Source organism: Mesitornis unicolor, unplaced genomic scaffold (assembly GCF_000695765.1).
Source record: "Mesitornis unicolor isolate BGI_N332 unplaced genomic scaffold, ASM69576v1 scaffold3165, whole genome shotgun sequence".
NCBI lineage: Eukaryota > Metazoa > Chordata > Aves > Mesitornithiformes > Mesitornithidae > Mesitornis > Mesitornis unicolor.
Window position 1 is genome coordinate 9,594 of NW_010187324.1, and position 19,814 is coordinate 29,407.

A 19,814-nucleotide genomic window follows, 5' to 3' on the forward strand; every position below is an offset into this window, starting at 1 on the left:
AGCAGGAATCCAGCACGCAGGCGGTACTGCCTGGTAGCAGGGCCAGCGCAAGCGACGTCGGGAATGCAACAGGTGAAGCAAGTGGAGGTGTGGGACCCACCCCTGCCCACCCGTCAGGCCAAGCTGTTTCTCCCAGGAGGAAGCTCTCAGGGGTCTGCTCCAGGCTTTGGGCAGTCGTTGGGCTTGGTATCTCCAGTGTGTGTTGAGCCAGGGCTAAGCAGCTTCACTTTGCAGGAGCAGCACTCAAAAAGGAGACATTAGTCTGTTGCAACTCGTATTGTACTATGTATATAGTATTAGTACTATACCATAGCAAAGAGAGGTGTTTGCCCCAGCATCCTCCCCAGATCCTAGTCATTGGAACCATATTTCCTTCCATTTGAAGCAAAACTTGCAGCTTCAAGGAGATACGGACCTTTTCTGGGCCTATCCCTGCACAGCAGGATGGGTTACTGCTTGGGCTTAGACAACGTGTTGAGTTCACCCTGTGTCTGTCAGCCCTGTGGGCACCCGAGAGTAATGTTAGTACAGGGCAGGAGGGACAGCATCAAAAGCTGTCCCTTTTGCCCCACACAGCCCTCCTTCCCCTCCCGTGCCTCAGGATTATTTTGTGGCTGGATGTGTTGAGTAGAGGTGGGCTTCACAGTCCACAGTGAGGTGGGACTGTTCATGTGTGGTGGGAGATGGAGATGAGCTGTCTCCCCAGTCCTTCTAATGCCCTGGTGGGGTGGTTCATGTGTGTCCACAGCTCGGGATGTGGCTATGTACCATGCCATATGGACCCCTCATTGCCTCTCCTTCTGGGTTGGAGCCTCTTGCGGTGTGCCCAGAGCTTTGGTCTAATGCCTGCTGCCTTTTCCACAGCCCAATGCTCACCTACCGTGTAGATGCTGACAAGGGGTTCAACTTCTCAGTGGGTGATGATGCCTTTGTGTGCCAGAAGAAGAATCACTTCCAAGTCACGGTCTACATCGGCATGCTTGGAGATCCCAAGTATGTGAAGACCCCCGAGGGCCTGAAACCCTTAGAGTGCTTCTACCTGAAGCTGCACGGAGTGAAGGCAAGCGGGAGCTAAGGGCCAGTAGTGAATCCAGTGAGAAGGGGTGCTTGGCAGATGGCTGGGGTCAGGCAGCACTGTGTCTTTCATGTGCTAGGTTGTAAGGGATTATGTAGGATAGTGCTGAAGGCCAGAACAAGGCAGGTCTTGACATATGAGTCCTAAGGTGAACTCAGTCACTGCCTGGGTGTCTTCAGGGCTGCCTCTCACTCATCTTTGTCTCTGGAGGTATGTAAGCACTCTGGGAACATCCCTTCACCCTCAACTGTTCCCCTGCCAAGAGAAGCACCCAAGCTTGGACAATGACCTCACTCAAGTTGGGTGCTGCAAGTCAGTTGTACTGAGTCACAGGAGCGCTGGGTAGACAGCTGGCATGTGCAGAGGCTGGGGAGAAGGAGGTGGGAAGGGGAAGGTCTCAGCTTTCTGCTCTTTGTCACTTGCCCGAATCTCTCTCCAGTTAGAGGCCTTGAACCAGTCAATCAACATAGAGCAGTCGCAGTCTGACCGCAGCAAACGGCCCTTCAACCCTGTCACGTGAGTATTCATAGAATCCTGGAATAATTTGGGTTAGAAGGGACCTTAAAGCTCATCCAGTCCAACCCCTGCCATGGGCAGGGACACCTCCCACCAGCCCAGGTTGCCCAAAGCCCTGTCCAACCTGGCCTTGAACACTGCCAGAGAGGGGGCATCCACAACTTCCCTGGGCAATCTGTGCCAGTGTCTCTCTGCCCTTATAGTGAAGAATTTCTTCCTAATGTCTAATCTAAATCTACCTCCTTTCAGTTTAAAGCCTTTACTCCTTGTCCTATCACTGCAACACACTATTGCCATCTTCATGTGGTGAAGTGCTGTCGGGAAATGAGCAACAGCAGGAGAAGGTGGGGAAAGGGGATGAGCTGGATATCTCAGGATAGTACTGTGGGTGTCACACACTTTCATTTTCTCCTGTTTCCCATAGCAAATTTTTCCTTTCTTCTCATTCCCCACTCCATCCTGTGCCCAGTTCACCTGCCTTGGTGGAGCAGACCAGGAGATGGCCATTCCCCAAAGAACCTCCTCTCCAGCAGTGTCCTCACTCACTCCTGTTTTCCCTTTCCCCAGAGTCAACCTGCCACCAGAGCAGGTCACCAAGGTCACTGTGGGGCGGCTGCACTTCAGCGAGACCACAGCCAACAACATGCGGAAGAAAGGCAAACCCAACCCAGACCAGAGGTGAGGAGCACAGGTGCCTTCGCCAAGCCATTCTGGGCACTCAGGCCCTGTGGATGTGCTAGTCTCTGGGTTGGGGAGTGTGGCTGGAGGGACAGAGACATGAGGGACAGGTCCTGAATTGGCTGTCCTTGTCAATGTGGAGGAGGTGTCTGCTGTGGCCACAAGAAATGGTCTCCCCTACTCTGTGAGGGGCTGGGAACAGCGCCTGTGCCCCACAGCGCAAGGACATGGGATGTGCCAAGCCCACCGTGACAGTTTGGTGCATCGGCCTTCAGAAGGGAAGCAAACTGCGCAGGATCCCTGACCTCTCTCCCCTCTTGACAGGTATTTCATGCTTGTGGTGGCCTTGCAGGCACACGCACAGAACCAGAACTACACGCTGGCAGCCCACATCTCTGAGCGCATCATTGTCAGAGTAAGTCCCTCTCTCTTCCCTCAGCCTCTGCAGGTGCCTCACAGTTCTTTGCTGGATGTTCTGGCCAATCCTCCTGCCTTCCTCTGGCATTTTGGTGTCTTTCCCAGCCCTTTCCCATCTTCTCTAAACTCTACTGCCTCCTTTAAGCTATCCCTCTCTATGCTTGGGTTCTGGCTCCAGCCTTTCCACACTTGCTTGGTCAGAGCAGCCTCAGGGCATGCAAGAACCTATTGCAGGACAGAGAAGGTGTCCCATTCTCCCAAAGCTGGACCAGTGTCCAGGGCAGAGCAACATCCCCAGGCTCTCCCAAGGCTCTGCTAGAGCACTCAGCTCCAAGACAGGAAACCAGGGGTTAAAACACAAACGGAGGGATCTCAGACAAGTAAGTCCATGTTGAATTATGCAGCCTGCAAGCTATCCACTGCAGAACTGCAGAAAACTGCAGGCAGTTTGGACCACCTGGTCTCAGAACCTTGGCAGCAGGGCAGAACCCCAGGATTTGGGACCCAGCAACAACACCCATGTCACTTATGGTCTCTTCCTGCTGTCTTGTGTGGTTCTGCCTGGGCTTGTTGGAACAGCTCTGATAGCTGAGATAAGACAGCTCAAGAAAGCAAGGCTACTCCTTTAGGGAGAGGAGCAGAGCAGGCATGGCTTTGATTGCTGCAGAGAGAGGCTTAGACAGGGTCAGCAGATGAATGCCAAGGCCACTTCTCCTGTAAGGGCAGGCTGAGATCTCTTCCCAGGGCTGGCAGTGGATGCCTGCCCCTGCCACTTTGCTATGTGCTGTTGCAAAACTCTGTCTCACACCTCCATGGCCTTGCTTGGCCTTTGCAGGCTCTACCCTGCCTGTCTGGCCAACTCCCTGCTGTTCCACTCCCTGCTGTTCCACTCCCTGCTGTCCCTCCTGTCAGACTGGGGCTGCCATAGCTCAGCCTCGAGGTCTCCCTAGGGCTGTAATTCCATGTGCTTGAGAGGGTACCCATGCCAGGATCTCATGACCTGAACTGTTCATCCCAAGAGCCCCCTCGTGCTTCTTAGAGAGTAGGTACCTGGATGAACATGCCCCAGTGTCAGCTGAGATCTTCTCTGTCCCCATTTCCCTTCTGCGGAGCAAGGAGCAAGGACAGTGCTGTGTCCTCTGGGTGCTTCTGCTTCTGTCAAGCTTTGTTTCACAGCTGTTGTGAAACACACAGTTGTTTCCCACTCACACTCGTGGGGACGGCACACTGCTGCTGTAGGGTGCATGGCACTGTCCAGGCCAGCACAGCATCTTGGGGCTCTCTGACATCCATGTGTTGCCCATGGCCTCTCCTGTTACACAGTTCCCCTGCAACATGCATAGAGAGGTGGGTCTGTGGGGCTCTCCTGACATCTTCCCTCTGTCCACATCTCAGAGTACCTCTGCCCAGCAGTGCTGCAGCGTTTCTTCCCCTGCTTTTGCTTTTCAGTCCGTATTTTTTTGCCTCTCCACAGGCTTCCAACCCTGGCCAGTTCGAGAGCGACAGCGATGTGCTCTGGCAGCGGGCGCAGCTTCCTGATACTGTTTTCCACCACGGCCGGGTGGGCATCAATACAGACCGCCCTGATGAAGCCCTCGTGGTCCATGGCAATGTGAAGGTCATGGGTTCGCTGATGCACCCTTCAGATGTCCGAGTGAAGGAGGACATCCAGGAGGTGAGAGCCAGGCAAATCAGGATAGGCTTGGGGTGATGAGGATCTGAAGAGGCACCCCAGAAAATGTGAGTGTCTTTGTGAGCCTGTTTCAGCTGCTGGTTTTGACGTAGTCCTTATGGGCAGCCTGAGCTCTTGACCAAATGGGAAGTGCCTTAGAAGTCTGTCTGTCCCAGACACAGCCTGTCCACTGTGTCTTAGGGAATATTGACTCTTCCACTGTTAGCCAGAGGTAGCAAATGCAGAAGTTTGTACTTGGAAGCAGGTGAATACATCAGTTAGCACACTGAGGCTTGCCAGAGCCTGGGTGAGAGGCTCAGCTCTGCTCTGAAGTCCTCTCAGCTGGATGTCCCTGTCCAGAAAAGCTGGGAACAATGATGTCTCATAGTTAGGAGAAATGCTTCTGTGCTTGGATGTTCAATGGGACCCAGTCTTCTCCTGGCTTCACTGCCTGAGCAACACCCCACTTAGGAGTTGTGTATGTCTGTTTTGTCCCAGGTGGACACCACCGAGCAGCTAAAGAGGATCTCCCGAATGCGGCTAGTACACTACAGCTACAAGCCTGAGTTTGCTGCCACAGTGGGCATTGACAACACCTCTGAGACAGGTACGGGCCCCGTGTTACACCACGGTGCTCTGCTTGTGTCTGCAGCACTGGACCTCGTGTTCTGCAACCTGCAGCGGTGTTTTGGTCATGGTGCCACACTGCCCTGCCTTTCCCGATGGCTGAACCCAGCTCTGCCCTGGGGTAGCCCTCCAAGCATAGGGTAGGAGAGAGGGGGCTTCTCACCACCTGAAGTTCAGGCATCTAATGAAATTCCCCCTTTAGTGAGAGGGAGAGAAGATAGCACGTCCCACAAGTGGCTTATAGAGCTTCTGTGGTAAGGCTTCTCAAAGTACCCACCTCTCTCCAGGGATACAGCTGCACACTACAGGCTGGGGTAATGCAAATACCCCAGTCCACGTAATTTGGGAACCAACCTTGTCTGAACAGCCTCTGCTCTTCTCTCATGGGGCCTCCGATGAACTCTGCCTGGTCCTGCACAGGCTGGGGTGAGGGAAGGACAACCTGGTGAACAGGGTTCCTGCCAAGGACTGGATGGGCCAGAGAAGGAGCTGTGGCACGAGGAGCCCTGCTCAGACCCCATCCTGACCCTCTGTGCTGTTTCCATGCAGGCGTCATTGCTCAGGAGGTAAAGGAGATCCTCCCTGAAGCTGTGAAGGACACAGGGGACCTGGTGTTTTCCAATGGGAAGACCCTTGAGAACTTCCTGGTGGTGAACAAGGTCAGTGGCAGGGAGGCTGGGGAGGCCGTTGAACCTGGCTCAAGGGACTTGTGAAGCTGGAAATGGAAGCTGGAAACTGTGATGCTTGAGAAATGTTTCTAATCCAACACCACCCATGCAAGTTTCAGACGTGGCTGCTCTTTCAGATATCAGGAGCAGCCCTGGGTGGACAGCAGACACCAGCAGGGAGGAACTAGTCTGATGTTGGTGAAAGTTGGCAGCATCTCCCTTAGGAAGGGCTCCTTGTTGGCAGCCTCCTGTAAGGAGGCTCTTAGTCATAATCTCCCCTTTCCAGATAAGATAAGGTGGTTATGTCAAGATAACCCAGAGCACCTGGCTGCCTGACCTCTCTGTGACCTGTGGCAGCCTGTTTGCTGCTCTGGGCATCGAGGGGACAGCCTCCTGTAGCACAGGTCAAGGGGACAGCCTCCTGTAGCACACATCAAGGGGACAGCCGCCCAAAGCTGCCAGTTCCCTCCTGCATCACTCTGTCAGGACTGACCTTGGTGCCTTGTTTCTCCTTTGTGGAAGCCTAGATCCCTGCTGTCATGTCACCAGCTAGCAGTAGCTGTGAGTGTGGCCTTTTCTGTCCCATCTGCATGTGGCCAGGCCATTGCTGTCCTTCGTTTCTGCGTCCAGTCCTCCTCTGTGGACCGCAGCTCAGTCTCGGCCTCCAGCAGGAGCTGGTGCACGCTGAAGAGCCTGTTGCAGCCTCTCTGATCAGGCATCTACCTGCTGCTACAAATTACCTGTGGTGTCCAAGATCTTCTGAACATAGTGCTGGACCAGCACGCCAACATCTATTGTTTTGGTTGGGTTTGAAGAGGTTATCTCTTGTTCTTTCATCCAGGGGCTGTAGAGATCTTGATGTGTCACGTTGGATGATTCCTTACCCCCAGAGCTGGGTGTTGTGTAGCTTTTCCCCTGGGGCAGGGCATGGGAGAGCAGTCAGGGCTGCCAGATCCAGGGTGAGGAGCAGGAGTGCCTTCATGTGCCAGGCTGCTCAGACTGCTGACCTGTTCCCTGGCAGGAGCGCATCTTCATGGAGAATGTGGGAGCTGTGAAGGAGCTGTGCAAACTGACGGACAACCTGGAGACCCGCATCGATGAGCTGGAGAGGTGGAGTCACAAGCTGGCCAAGCTCAAGCGGCTGGACAGCATGAAGTCAACCGTGAGCTCTGGGGCATTCAGGTACGGGCATAGTGAGGGCACGGGAGCCAGAAGGGATGTCTCCTTTTTGTAGAATCATTCGGTTGGAAAAGGCCTTTAAGATCATCAAGTCCAACCATTTGAGCCCTGGCAGCCCTGAGTGACAGCTCGGTTTGAGAAAGAGGAGATGGGGAGGAGAGATGGGCTGTTGGCAGTTGTCATTTGGCCTGGGGTAGATTCAAAGAGCTGAGATGTGTGAGGCAAGTCTGGCACACACGTATCAACAGTCTGCTCTTAGGCCAGCCCTAAAGACCCAGCTATGAAGTTGTTTCCACGTTTCCCTAGAGTAAGTGAGCAGCTTTCTCAGGACAAAATGTTTCTCATGCTTCCCAAATCATGATACTGACTCTGGTCAGCTTATGCAGGTTTTGGGGCAGAATTCAGGCTCTCTGGGCAACGGACCAGCACTACACCTAGCCCCGAGCAGAAGAAGTGACAAGGGTTTGTGACTGTCATGCCACACAGAGATCTCTCCCCTACCAGAGAATCACATTTTTGTCCGGGAGTTGCTCCAAGTGCTGTCCCTGCTGAGCTCAGCTCCACTCCTCCTTTCTCCTTTGCAGCCAAACAGGAAGCCAGTTCAGCCGTGCTGGAAGCATGCCCCACAAAAAAAGACCCCACAAAGTAGCCAGCAAGGTAAGGGATGGCTCCCAGAGGAGCAATGCTGTGCAAGGGGATGGTGGCCTGTTTGGGGATGGTCATCTGCGTGGCCCTCATGTGTTTTCTTACCCACGCTGCAGAGGGAGAGACCCTGTCTGCTCCCATTTCCATGATCTCTCCATCCCTAATGAAGATATTATCTGTCTCCTGCTCTGCGGCAGTTCAGAGCTTGCAGGGGAGGAGGAAGAGAGCTTAGGATGGGCTGGGTGAGACGGGTACAAGGACCAGAGCAGTAAGGAGTCCTGGGTTTTTCTCTTGCAGTCACCCTCGGTTGTCCCAGAACAGGCCTGCATCAGCCAGCGCTTCCTGCAAGGCACTATCATCGCCCTGGTCATCATCATGGCATTCAGGTGAGACCTGTGGCTTCTCTCATGGGCTGAAATCCCTTGGAAGCGGATCAGTACCATCACATGTCCCTCTCCACACTCCTGTCCTCAGCCTGTACCTCTCTCTTTCTTTCCAGTGTGGTGTCCATGTCCACACTCTATGTGCTGAGCTTGCGCAGTGAAGAGGACCTCGTGGATATTGATGGGTAGGTATTGCTGGGCTCTGTGGGAGGGATGTGGTGACCAGGGGAGTCAGAAAAAGCAGCTGCTATGGGGTTATTGAGCATGGTTCCAGTGAGCCAAGCTGGGAAGCCAACCAAATGCATCCACACATACAAGTCTGATGTCAGTTAAATTATCTGGAGCAAGAAATGAGGAAGAGAAGAAGAAGGAAAAGAAAATACTCTGTTGTTTGGCTGCACGCATATCATGGTTGCTCTGAAAGCTCTTTGGATGCCTCTTCAGCTGGACTAAAACACCATCGTCCCACTGATTGCAGTGGGGCTGGACCAGTCTGTATTGGGCAAGAGCGTCCTTAGTGTGGAGACAGCACTGAGAGAACAGCCCAGCCCGGCAAGTGTGCGCACAGGCAGCCTGTGCCGGGCATTCGGTTTTGACGCACTTCACTCCTTTGGGAGCTCACGTTACCAGATAATGAGTCACTTTTTCTCTCTCTCTTCTTCCTGTCCTATTTCTCTCCCTCCTGTTCTGGTTCCATCTCTCATCCAACCCATTTTCTTTCCAATTTGTCTTTAATTTCCCCCTTTTTGTCTTTTCCTTTCCATTATCTCCCGTATCATCTTTGATTCCCTGCTGTCCTCCTCATCTTCTACCAACCTGCCTTTTCTTCCCGTCTCCCTTCACTGTCCTGTAGCTCTTTTGCTGTGCCCACTGCCTGTCTCCTGGCCCTCTTTCGGCACAGGGGTCCTGGGGTCCCGATCGCTCTATGTCCACGGTATGTTACTGTTTCATTATACTGTTATTTAATTGCTGCATCCCTTCTCTCAGTTCCTCTTCCTCCTTCCATCTGTGCCACAGAAGACCAAGAATATTTAGCAAAATTGAAAGCAAGGAATGGGATATGAATATACTTCAGCAAGTGGGACTCCAAGAGGAAGGATTATGGACCTCATCAGGAAGGGGAAATTAGGATTAGGAGGTTGAAGAACCAATTAATCAAAGGCTAAATAAAGAAATGGCATTATACAGGTAGAGCAGGAGCAGACAGTGTGAAAGGAGTGGAGGGAGTATGTAAAAAAGGATTAAGACTTTGAAGAATTAGCTAAAAAGCTGCTCCTACCCTCTCTTCATATGCGAGTAGCTTTATTGTGGAGGGTCACTCTCAAGTACAAGCCAGCTTACTGTGCAAAAGGACAGGAAAAACCCCAAACCTCAAATTATTTCTTTTTATGAGCCATCACGGCTGGGAATGTTTGTGAAAGGTACTGACACGGGGAAAGGTGGCTGAGTTACTCATTAGGTACAGACCTGTAAAGCACCTCAGTTAATGGAGTCTGCAAAATAGTGCCCACAAAAGGAAATCAGGCCCTACCTGTCCGTCAGCTCCCTTTGACCAAAACACTGCATAAAGAGTGGTGGAAGGCACAATTAATTTGTTCTTTAAGAACTCCACATCAGAGTCTCTCACAGGAAAGTATTAAAGAAATCATTGCTTGTGTGATGCAAGATAAAGCCGTGCATGGGAAGTGTTGACGAAGCAGTGGAGGAAGATGAGGGATAGGGGTAAGTTTTTGGCTGGGATGAAGCTTGGCTCCAGAGGAGGTTCCCTCCAGGAGACTGGCGTTTCATCTCCTTTCACCAGAAAAAAGGAAGTACTTGTAATCAAGTCAAGTCTTGGAGGTAACGAACAGGCATTTTGATTGCTCTAAATGAGTGAAAGCTGCATTTAGCTTTGGCAAACCTTGAGCGATGCGAAGGGGATGGACAAAACATGGGTACAGGACAATTGAAATGTGAGAAAACTGAACTGCTCCTATGCCTGGGCAGGGTTTAGGCAGGTAAAATCTTGAACATCTTTGTTAGGAGCTCAGTAGAAATTTCTGCTCAGTGGAGAGCTACAGTGTATGAAGGCAAGAGCCTTGGTTTAATCTTGTACCTCTGTAGGCAGTAGCTGGTGCCCAGAAGTGGTGCTGCTTCTGTGCAGATATGGGAGAAGAACAGCACGTGGCAGCAGTTCCTCCTCGTTTACATCTGCCTTGCCCTGGGGAGATGCTCAGCTCAGATCTTAGTAGCTTCAGTGAAACAACTGAAATTACTTGGGATGAATCTGGGTGGGATTGTGTGTATTTCTGGAAAACAAGGTGAGAAACAGTTTGTCTCCAAGAGAGAAGGGACATCTCCCTTAGGGAATGACGAGTGCTTGGAGCCTGCTATGGCCCAACATGTTGAGACCTGAGCACAAAAATCCACCCTGGAGATCACTGTTGGAAATCAAGTCCACTGAGTTTGCCTTGTTCCACAGTGAGCATCAAGGGAGCATTGCTGGTGTCCTCTGGGAATCATCCCTGCCAGACAGCAGACTGCCACACAATCTGCTGTGGCATTTCCTAGCTCTCCTTGCTGTCATGGCTTGCCTGCCTCTCTCCTGCTTTTCCCAGATCTCTCCAGTCCTTGCTCCTCCTCACCCTTGCGCTCTCCACATGTGCTCTTACTCCTTGTACCTGGTCCCATTGTCCCACTCACTGCTGCAGCCGCTTCTCCATGTACAAGTGATGCTGTTGTACTCTGCAGTAGAGGTTTTCACCCATATTCTCCTGCAATTCAGGTCAAGCCAGAACTTTGATAAAACGCAGATGGTGCGATCCACAGCTGCATCAGACAGAGCCAGCGGCAGGACCCCCACGCACCATGGTAGGTTGCAGAGGGCCCAGCAGACGATGGGTTGTGGTGCAGAGTGATGAATGTGGCTGCTCCTCCATGCCAGGGGCTTGCTGGCACTGTGCTGTCTTCACACTGGGAGGTCCTGGGGGTGGTTTTTTTGTGGAAGGGATGCTGGGGGCACTTGGTGCTGCTTCTGTTAGATGCCTCTCCCCTTGACTTACTCCTCATATCCCTGCTGTTTGCTCTGCAGTCACAGAGGACACACATGACTTAGTCTTCAGCTTACCTGGTCACAGCGTGGTAGCGTGCTTCAGCCCACCATGCTTTTCCACATGCTGCTCTGCTGCTCCCACCAATGTCTCCTCTGTTGCCCTTTCTGAGACCAGCCCCACTCATGCCACTAACCAGACAGGTAAGTACCAGCCCAGGCAGCCAGGAGATGCTGGGACACCACCGAGGTCTGTCTCACCATTGCATCACCTCATATCCCCAAAATGTGCCCAGCTGCCTCCACACCCACTCCAGCAGGGACAAAGCAGGACTGCCAGGCTGAGCAGCCTTCGCTGCCCGTGTGCACGGTTCAGCCAGCCGTGATCATGCTGCCAGGGGTAAGTGGGCGCTGGAAGGTCTTTGGAGCTGCCTGCTTTGCCAGCATGAAGTCACGAGAGACTACGCCAGGCTGGCCAGCGTGCCCCAGCAGCCAAACCTTGTAGTCCAACCTCATCCCTCTGTCTGAGCAGGATTTTGACAGGCCGGGAGGGCACTGCCTCTTGGCTGTCCAAGCTGGGCTTTCGCAAGCTGCTTCGCTCCATCATTGTTGCTGCTGCAGGAGGAACAGCGCCTCAGGCAGTCACTGCAGATCTGTAACACCCCTGGAGCCATGCCCTAACCTTGCCTTAAACACCATGCCCTCCTTGGGCACAGGGCTGTGCCCCCAGTTTATCCCCAAATCCTGCTGTAGCTTCCCTTTGCTGCAAGGATCCCACCAGCACCTTCAGGCTGGGAAGCCTCAGCTACTCCTGGGGGGTGACGTGGGGACAGGACAGACCCAGAGCTGGTAGCAGTTCTGTCTGCACTGGCCTCGGAGGCCAGGAATGCTGCCAGCCTCTCTCTGCCTCTCAGCACAACCTTTCCCTGTCTTTTTGTCACAGATCAAAGTCAGACCTCGCTCCTGCCAGCGACAAATATCAAAGCCAAATCCAGGGGCATCAGTGGGAAAGCGACGTCCTACACCAAGTGGCCAAAGACGCCTGACAGGTCTCAGAGCTTCGGCAGCCCCAATGCCAGCCCCTCCTCCCCCTTCACCCACATCCAAGGCAAATCCAAGTACATCTCCAACCTCTCGCTCTCCCGCAGCAACTCCCCGCTGGGGCAGGCCCGGCAGCAGCGCAGCATCAAGCAGCCGGTGAGCGAGTGGCCCCGCACAGAGGATCCCGGCACAAATGGTAGGTGGACCCTATCTTCTTCCCTCCCTGCAGCGGCACCGAGGTCCTGGGTTCTTTCCTGGGGTATCCTCAACCATCTGGGTCTCATCTGTCCTGCACAGCTCTCACAGTGTCCCCATCCTGGAGCTTGTTCGCCCACAGCTCTCCCAGTGCAGCCAGATTCAGTCTTCACCTCTGCCCTTCCCTCCCCCACCCTGCCCTATGCTTTCTGGCTCTATTAAACCAGTTGCTAGTTCCCTTCTGAGGCTGCCATACTGGCATCTCTGTTCTTACCCCCATCTTGGCTTGCTCAGCCATTTCTAAATCAGATCTAGAGGAAGAAATGCACAGATTCAGTCACGCTGGTAGCAGAAAGGAGCGTTGATGAGCAGCCATTGGCACAGTCTGGGGCACTCCTCCTGGCTCTCTGTGGCTGGACATGTTCTCAGTAATGAGAAAAGGTGGTCTCAGTGGCAGGCATCCCTGTCAGCCCTTCTCATTCAGGGTACCCCAGCTCACATCCCTTTGCTGGTCCTAAGCAGCCCTGTTCTCCCACCCGCAGGGCCAAGCCCAGTGCTGCGCTCCATCCGGATCGTGGAGATCAACATGGCCGTCCAGTCCCAGTACTGCACAGCCCCCGACGCGTGCAGGTGAGCGAGGCAGGGCTTTGCTGGCAGCAGCACTGTGGGAGCTCTAGGGGAAGCTGCAGATGGGCAGCTCCTGGAGCTTTGGGTCCTATCCTGGCCATTTCACAGCTGCCTGAATTGCAGTGGTGAGGTCAATGCTCTCTCTGTGTCTCTAGGACTGGAAATTTCACCTACCGCATCCCCGTCAACCAGCTCACGGCAGTGAACACCAACCTGACCCTGGAGATGAAGTGAGTGGCCAGGGCTCATCCCTTAGGTGTTTTGGTACCCCTGAAGCTGGCTGGATACTGTGCCATGTGGTCACAGTGTGTCCTGCCTGAGCTGGGGAAGACATGGCAGAGGCTTCCAGGGTCTTACAGTGTCTTGTCTCCCCAGCTCCTCCTCCACTGTATCTATCTCCCTTTGTGGCCTTGTCTCCAGCAACCCTTGCCAAGATGCTGTGAGCATGAACAGCTCCACCGATGCCATGGATGCACAGGTAGGGAGGTTGGGAGGGTCTGGTTCACGAAATCCACACGCCCTGTGTCATCCCAGCACACCACTGATCCCTCCAGGAGGGACCGGAGCAGCCTGGCTAGGGCAGCATCATTGCTGCTGGAGGAAATTAATGCTGAGCAATACCCGTAGTCTGCACTGGCTAATGTCAATGACCCTCAGACATCCCTGCACCCCTCTACAAGGTGTCTGTAAACCTGGTACTTGTGGTCACTTGAATAAAATCATCCCACCTGACCCCTCTGCACAAGCTCCAGGACTGTGGGGAAAAGGCCAGGCTGTAACACATCCTAACAAAATCCCTTCAGGGAGATTTTGATGTGTGGAGCCTGCATCAGACCCTTCTCACCCCCGAGTGCCTCCTCCGAGTCCAGCTCCACTGCTGACCTCAGAGAAGTTGCTCCTCCACTTACCAGCATGGTGTTGTGTGGGTCCTTGCCAGTCTGCCCTGGGAGAACATCCCCCGCTGCTCAGCCCCCATCTCATCCCAGCTCTTCTCTTTTCTCCCCCAGGAAACAACGCACCGTTGGCCTCTCGTGATGATGTCCTTCCAGGAGTTTACCTACCACTTCAGAGTAGCACAGCCGGTGAGTACCAGTACCTGCTTTGTCTTTCCTCTAGTCCAGGAAAGAGGAAAGCTTGTTCCCCTTGAGCAGCGGGAGAGCAATGGGACCATGGCAGGTTTAGCAGCCACATTGCACTGAGCCTTTCACAGCCCTCTCCATCATGGCTGGTGCTTGCCACAGTTACACGGGTAGTAGGGGAATGATTTTTTTTTCTGCTCCAGCACGTAATTCAGCCACTATTTTCCACTCGGAGCATGCAGCCTACCCTTGTCTATAAGATTTTTTTTCTCTCGCTCTCTCACAGGGCCGAGCCAACTGCAGCGCTGCTCCTGAGCAGATGGGACACCTTTTCACTGACTATTATTTTCAGTTTTATTGGCTCTGTGAGTGAGTCCTGGCAGCACCAGTGCCCTCTGGTTGGAGAGAGGAGGGGGACTGGTGACACTGGGGAGACTCCCCTACACCCTCCTCCACTAGCCCCCAACCCCATCTTCCCCCTATCTCCCACACGGGGCTTGGAACTGGTTTGGTTGTGGCTGGTGACGCAGGCACCGAAGCACAGGCAGAACACAGGACCTAAGCCCCAGGAACACAGCCAGCCCTGTGGGATCTCCTCGGCTCACCTCACACCGACTGCCGCCTTCCCACAGCACCCTGAACATCTCTCTCCATCCCTTATGGGGATGCTTGTGTCCTCTGTCACTTTTCCCTCCTCTTACAACACTGGATTTGAAAGCCTTACACTGGACTGAATGTGGAATGGGTCTGCCACATCCCAAAGCGCGGATGGGAGCTCTATCTTGTACTGGCCCAGTGGTCCCAGCTGTGCCACATCACTTCTTCCCAACACTGGAATTGCTCGACACTGGACCCCTTTCCAAGAGCGAAAACGCTGGAGTTTGCCCTGGAAAGGAAGGCTGTGCCTGGCCATACTGGAAGTCGTACACTGGAGTTGCTGTTCCTTCTAGTTGCCCCAGGGCCATCCCCTGCAGCCTCACTCCGCAGACCCCCGCAGACCCCAGGACCCACCACCAGACTGTCCTCTGTGGACAACGAGAGAAGGTGCAGCCTCAGCGCTTGCCCTGTCTGTCCCCCTCCCTGCTGTACTTTTAACTTTCACTGTATCCAGGTCTGGATGGATAAACACCAGAACCCCACTAAAGATGCTGCTGAGGCTGTGCCCAGGCCAAACCACATGTGGGGACACTCGCCATCAACCCATGGGAGAAAAATTACTGTGAGTCACCTACGTTAAGTGTCTTGGGACCCATTTTGGTTTTTTTATTATTATTCATTTGGCAGCAGCGTGTGGCCTCTCACAGTGCACGTGGAGCTGCCTGGTCAGCTCTTAAGTCAACACAGCCACCTCTGCCCAGACGCGTCGAAGAGAAACCCCTGGCAAAGCCCAGTGCGCCCTGCAGAGCAATGCTGGGTCACTGGGGACTGTGACTTGGCTTCACTGCACCCCCTGGCTACCAGATCTCTGCCAGGCACTGAGGAGGCTGATCCTCTTCCACACCGTGGGGAATGGCAGCGACCGTGGGCCCTTGCTGTCACTGTTCTCGGAAGGCAGTTATGTTGAGTGTATTTTGGGTATTTTACTGTTACAAGTTCTTAACTTGCTAAACTACTGATTTTTATTTTTTTTTAAGCCGTATAAACATGGGTCTCTTAATTCTGTCCCTATTGAGCTATGCGTGTCTCGCATAGGAAACCAAAGGGGGGCCATTGCTAAGCTCCACATTAAAGCTTGAGTGCTGCAGCGGTGCTGGGCCACGTCAGCCTGATCAGCGCACATCCTCCTCCAGCACCTCTTGCTAAAGAAGGAGACATCTGCGGTCCTGGAGGCTGAGCCACCACCAGGTTCTTATGTCCGAGATGGATCCCTCTAGCAAAAGAGCACATCTCATGGGAGCTTACCCAGCCTTCTCTTCCCCTGCAGTTTGATCTCCTGTCGGCCACCTCAGAACTTCTGAGCTTGTCCCAGCAAAGCAGCCATAACCCTGTGATTCCCTGTAGCATCGCAGGAGTTGGTGTCTCTGCTGCCAAAGGCTCTTTATTTGTAGGGTGGTTTCAAGGTCAGATCTTCATTCCCACTGTGTGCCTACAGGCAGCAAACAGCTATTCATTGGTGAAGCTCTCCAGTTACTAAAAGGCACTGGAGTCTGGGCAGGCAGGAACTAGACAGGGAGCAGGGAAGGCTGGTCAGCCAAGTGGGAGGGAAGCGATGGGACTACCCTAAAAAAATCAAGAGGTGCCAAGGCTTGGGAGTGTTTTTCAAAAGCAGATCAGCTCCATGCTCAGCAGGAGTCCCTCTTTCTGCCTCCAATTGGGAAGGAAACCCTCTGCGGTAGCTCTCCGGAAAGGTCACTCAGCACTCTTCCCTCCACCTGTCCCGAGCTTTTTGCTTGGCCTTAAACTTGGGAAGTTCCTTTCCTGGCAGATTTTATTCTCCCCTTGGCTATCAGTGGCCCAAGTCTGGCAGGGCCTTATTCAGGTGAGTGATGCCACATGCTCCTCCACATCTGCTCAGCTGAGAGGTGGCCTGCTCCAGCCCATGTCCCCTTGGACTGTCAAGATGGGCTAAATGCCTGTGCCCTCCTTCAGCCTCTGAAGAGGTAACGGGCGGTGTTGGGAGGGCCAGAGCTGACAGCACTGCCTGCAATCACCACCAATCCCCCCAGCTCACTGGTGGTCCTGGCTGAGCTCAGCCCAGACTCACATACATCACAAAATCACTCCTGGAGGGGAGGAATCAAGCAATCACTAGATACATGCTAGCACCGCTGGCCCAAGAGGAGGTGGAGTCTCTCAGGTGTCCCTGCCATAGGATTTATGAAGGACCCTGGCAAACCAAGTGCCTAAGGGCTATGGAAACATCTCCAGTGCCTTTTTCTGCTAAGTAGAGTCACAAGGAAACAACAGTTTTCCCACGCATGTGTAAAATGCCTCAAAAAAATGGTGGCCAGTTAGCTTAAGAACCAAGATGAGGCAACACTTAAAGTGCAAAGGCTGGCCCTACCCACGTACGGCTGTTTCACAGCACCACACTGACAGCAATCCCTGTTATCAGAAGAGGAGAGGGATGCTGAATGCGGTTTTTAGCATCTTAGATCACAAACAGTATCTTTTGTCTTCAAGTCTATCACAAAGCGTATGCCAGTTCCACCAGCCGCTGCACAGCAAGGCAGAAATAAGCTCAAAAAGGGTTTTGTAACTATGAAAGGGTCACAGGATTACTTCTAAGCCTGCAGAAACAGCTGTTTGCATAGACTCTCCCCCCAAAAAAAACCAGAAGATAGGTTCCCCAATCCCTAATCAGTACCAAGAGAGTTAACAATCAGGCCATTCCCTGCATGAGACGGAGGGAGCTCTGAGCCAACGTCTCCAGCGCGGGAAAACTCCCTTTCCACTGGAAATGCGACGCTTCAGCTCTGGACATTCTTGGCAGGAAGGAAGACCAAGCGTGGAAGGAGGCTGCTTGCGAAAAGTTTGGCTGTTTCGGAGTTTGTTTCAAAAGCAAATTCACAAACGTTCTGCCCTACTGTTAAGAGCTTAAAGCCTGTAAATAGAGACTATGCCACCACTGCAAGAATTAAGAAGAAAAAGAAAAAAGTAAAGCACTAATTTGTTTGGTTTAAATGTTGCTGTCACAGCTTTAATCACTGTATATTGCCAGCAAGTTTGTAGAGTTGCATTCTTAGCAGATCTTCTTGATTATTGGTTTTTATTTGTGGGGAACAAGTGTGGTTTCCCCTCCTTTCTTTCTGATTTATATTTATATTTTGCTGAATTTGAGTGCTGAGTCTCCAGATTCCCCACTTTTTTGTTGGTTTGTTTTGCTTATTTAGACTTTTGTTTTATGCTGGAGGTAAATATGCCCATATAAATAAATATATAAATACTGCTTTGTATCCAAGGATGGCTCCTTGTGCATTCCTCCCTGGCTATAAAATAGTTTTTGTTTTGTTGTTTGTTTGGGGTTTTTTAACTTATTTTGTAACAGTAGTTACAGAACTGCTTCCCACAAGACAGAGGAACCCCGGTGTCATTAATCATCACGAGTGTCCAACCAGGACACCCCCAGCCTACGCCTGCTGACAGCTACACTGCGTGTTTTCAAATGGGTATAAAATAAAAGAGCTCTCGTTGCTGATGTCTCAGAGGTCAGGGCCAGATCCAGAGGCACCCAAGAGCATTCACAGAGGGAACCCACCTGGACGCCTTCCTGTGTAACCTCATCTGGGTGTTCCTGCTCCGGCAGGGGGATTGGACTGGATGAGCTTTTGAGGTCCCTTCCAATCCCTAACGGTCTGGGATTCTGTGAAAGCTTCCTTCCCAAACAAGAAATTAGGGCTTTAAATCTGCAAGCTGCCTGTTGAATATCTGATCTTGAAATCTAACTGCTGTGAAAACTGGGCTACAAATTCAAAGCTATTTTAAAAATATGGTTATGCGTGCCATAAACTAACTCTTTTACAGGCAAGGCAGTTAATTCACTACTTAATTGAAGGGCAGAGCCAGCTACAAGACAATTCTGTCCTGTACTTCTCAAGCATTCCTCCCCAAAACCTCATTTTCCTGCAACACAGCTTAGGTCACCCACTGGATGCCCACCAAATGAGCATTATTCTCAATTTGGAGCCAAGGAGCCAGGACTGTTCAGCAAGCGCAGTTTCACTGCATGTCCACCCAGCCACTGTCGCTTCCTCACACCTCAGGACCACAGAGTTTGGCCGAAAAGCAGGACCAGACATTTCCGTCAGCTCTGTTTCTAGTGCAGGAGATGGTAAGCGAGCCACCACCTCTGCTTTGTGAGGGGCCATGAGCTGCTGGCTAGGGATGAGAATGGGCACAGCCTTACAGGAGAGTGACACTAAGGTTGAGGGATATAAAAGCAGACCTAGGAAAAAGTGGGAAGCACTTATTTTCTAGCTGGACTAGGGCACACACAGCTGTGGAAATATATACTAAACACTCGGCCCACCCCAAGGCACATGGATCTTGTGCCGATAGCAAAGTGGTTTGAAAAAAACAGGTAAAACAATGGCATCTAAAAGACAAACCATGAGGCCAAAGGCAGGTGCATGGCAGAGCCAGGTTTATTCAGGTTGCTGGGTGGGCAGAAGTCACTTGACAGGAGCACAGTCCATGATATGGGCCTTGTTGTTGAAGTATAAAATTAATACAAAAAAGGCTTCTGCAGGGTTTCCCCACCTGGAACCAAACAAGAGACGAAGGAGGGCAGTGAGGCAGCGTTCATGAGGAGCCAGACTCTGCTGCTGCTAAAGCCACAGAGCAAAGGACAGCACCCAGCACACACAACCCCTCGTTGCCTCCAGCAGGGACAATGCCAGTCCTGTCCACAGTTATAGGTGGGCATGAAGCACTCCCCTGTTAAGTTTTTCTCAGAGTATCTGTGATGCTTAAGCCCAAATGAGGACACGGCCTTTTGTGCCTCTTAACTTTGCCTCTGAAAAAAAGGTGGATCTTATAAAGACCAGCTGCCGCACGGCTGTATTTCCAGGACCCCCCACCCAGATGCACGCAGATCTTTAAGACCCCAGGAAGCTTACAGCCATAGAGATTCACAGGCGGTACCACTGCTCCTCTGCCCACGCCTCAGACGTAGATACCGACCCACAGCAGCAGGAAGAGGACACCAAAACCCATGAAGAGCGAGGCCACCAGCGAGATCAACAGCTCCTTGTAGATGTCCCGCGTGTACTTGGTAGAAGTCACCTCATAGCTGCAGCGTGGGGGTTAAAGCAATAACGGAGGCAGGACAAGGTGAGGAACCCGCTCCCCCTCCCTCAACCTCCCTATAACTCCCTCGCCTCCAGCCCAGGGATACACGAAGAACCAGGCGGTGAAGAACATGCCGATGGCCAGCAGCACCACGGTGAGGTGGGGGAAGACGGCCGGGTTCACCGGGCTGGTATATCTGCTCATCGCCTCCAGCTCCTGCAGGGACATAGCGGCGGTGACGAGGCTAGACCGGC

General features: G+C 52.6%; 2 protein-coding genes across 2 annotated transcripts in view; one reads left to right on the plus strand and one right to left on the minus strand.

Moving 5' to 3' along the window:
* MYRF (myelin regulatory factor) overlaps positions 1 to 14,203 on the plus strand; it is a gene marked incomplete at its 5' end in the record, with an annotated part of 23,788 nt that extends 9,585 nt beyond the window's left edge. Inside the window, 19 exons of the mRNA XM_010185389.1 lie at positions 865 to 1,060; positions 1,515 to 1,591; positions 2,159 to 2,269; positions 2,594 to 2,684; positions 4,161 to 4,361; positions 4,857 to 4,965; positions 5,535 to 5,644; positions 6,675 to 6,835; positions 7,417 to 7,489; positions 7,775 to 7,863; positions 7,977 to 8,045; positions 10,625 to 10,710; positions 10,931 to 11,092; positions 11,832 to 12,125; positions 12,667 to 12,754; positions 12,907 to 12,981; positions 13,127 to 13,229; positions 13,759 to 13,833; positions 14,117 to 14,203. Coding sequence (XP_010183691.1) covers positions 865 to 1,060; positions 1,515 to 1,591; positions 2,159 to 2,269; positions 2,594 to 2,684; positions 4,161 to 4,361; positions 4,857 to 4,965; positions 5,535 to 5,644; positions 6,675 to 6,835; positions 7,417 to 7,489; positions 7,775 to 7,863; positions 7,977 to 8,045; positions 10,625 to 10,710; positions 10,931 to 11,092; positions 11,832 to 12,125; positions 12,667 to 12,754; positions 12,907 to 12,981; positions 13,127 to 13,229; positions 13,759 to 13,833; positions 14,117 to 14,203 — 2,257 coding nt within the window. The remainder of the gene's footprint in view (positions 1 to 864; positions 1,061 to 1,514; positions 1,592 to 2,158; positions 2,270 to 2,593; positions 2,685 to 4,160; positions 4,362 to 4,856; positions 4,966 to 5,534; positions 5,645 to 6,674; positions 6,836 to 7,416; positions 7,490 to 7,774; positions 7,864 to 7,976; positions 8,046 to 10,624; positions 10,711 to 10,930; positions 11,093 to 11,831; positions 12,126 to 12,666; positions 12,755 to 12,906; positions 12,982 to 13,126; positions 13,230 to 13,758; positions 13,834 to 14,116) is intronic.
* A 5,231-nt stretch (positions 14,204 to 19,434) lies between these two features.
* On the minus strand, positions 19,435 to 19,764 carry TMEM258 (transmembrane protein 258). The gene is made up of 2 exons (XM_010185388.1): positions 19,667 to 19,764; positions 19,435 to 19,561 (listed from the first exon to the last, which is right to left on the minus strand). Exons 1-2 carry the CDS (start codon positions 19,762 to 19,764, stop codon positions 19,435 to 19,437), a joined length of 225 nt encoding a protein of 74 aa, XP_010183690.1.
* Between the last annotated feature and the right edge of the window lie 50 nt (positions 19,765 to 19,814).

What these genes read in the sequence shown, in the direction of transcription:
- TMEM258 (XM_010185388.1), bottom strand. Translation starts at nt 19,764, where the DNA reads ATGAGCAGATATACCAGCCCGGTGAACCCGGCCGTCTTCCCCCACCTC. An exon ending in TTCACCGCCTGGTTCTTCGT is followed by an intron (nt 19,562 to 19,666) that starts GTATCCCTGGGC and finishes CCCACGCTGCAG; the next exon opens with CTATGAGGTGACTTCTACCA.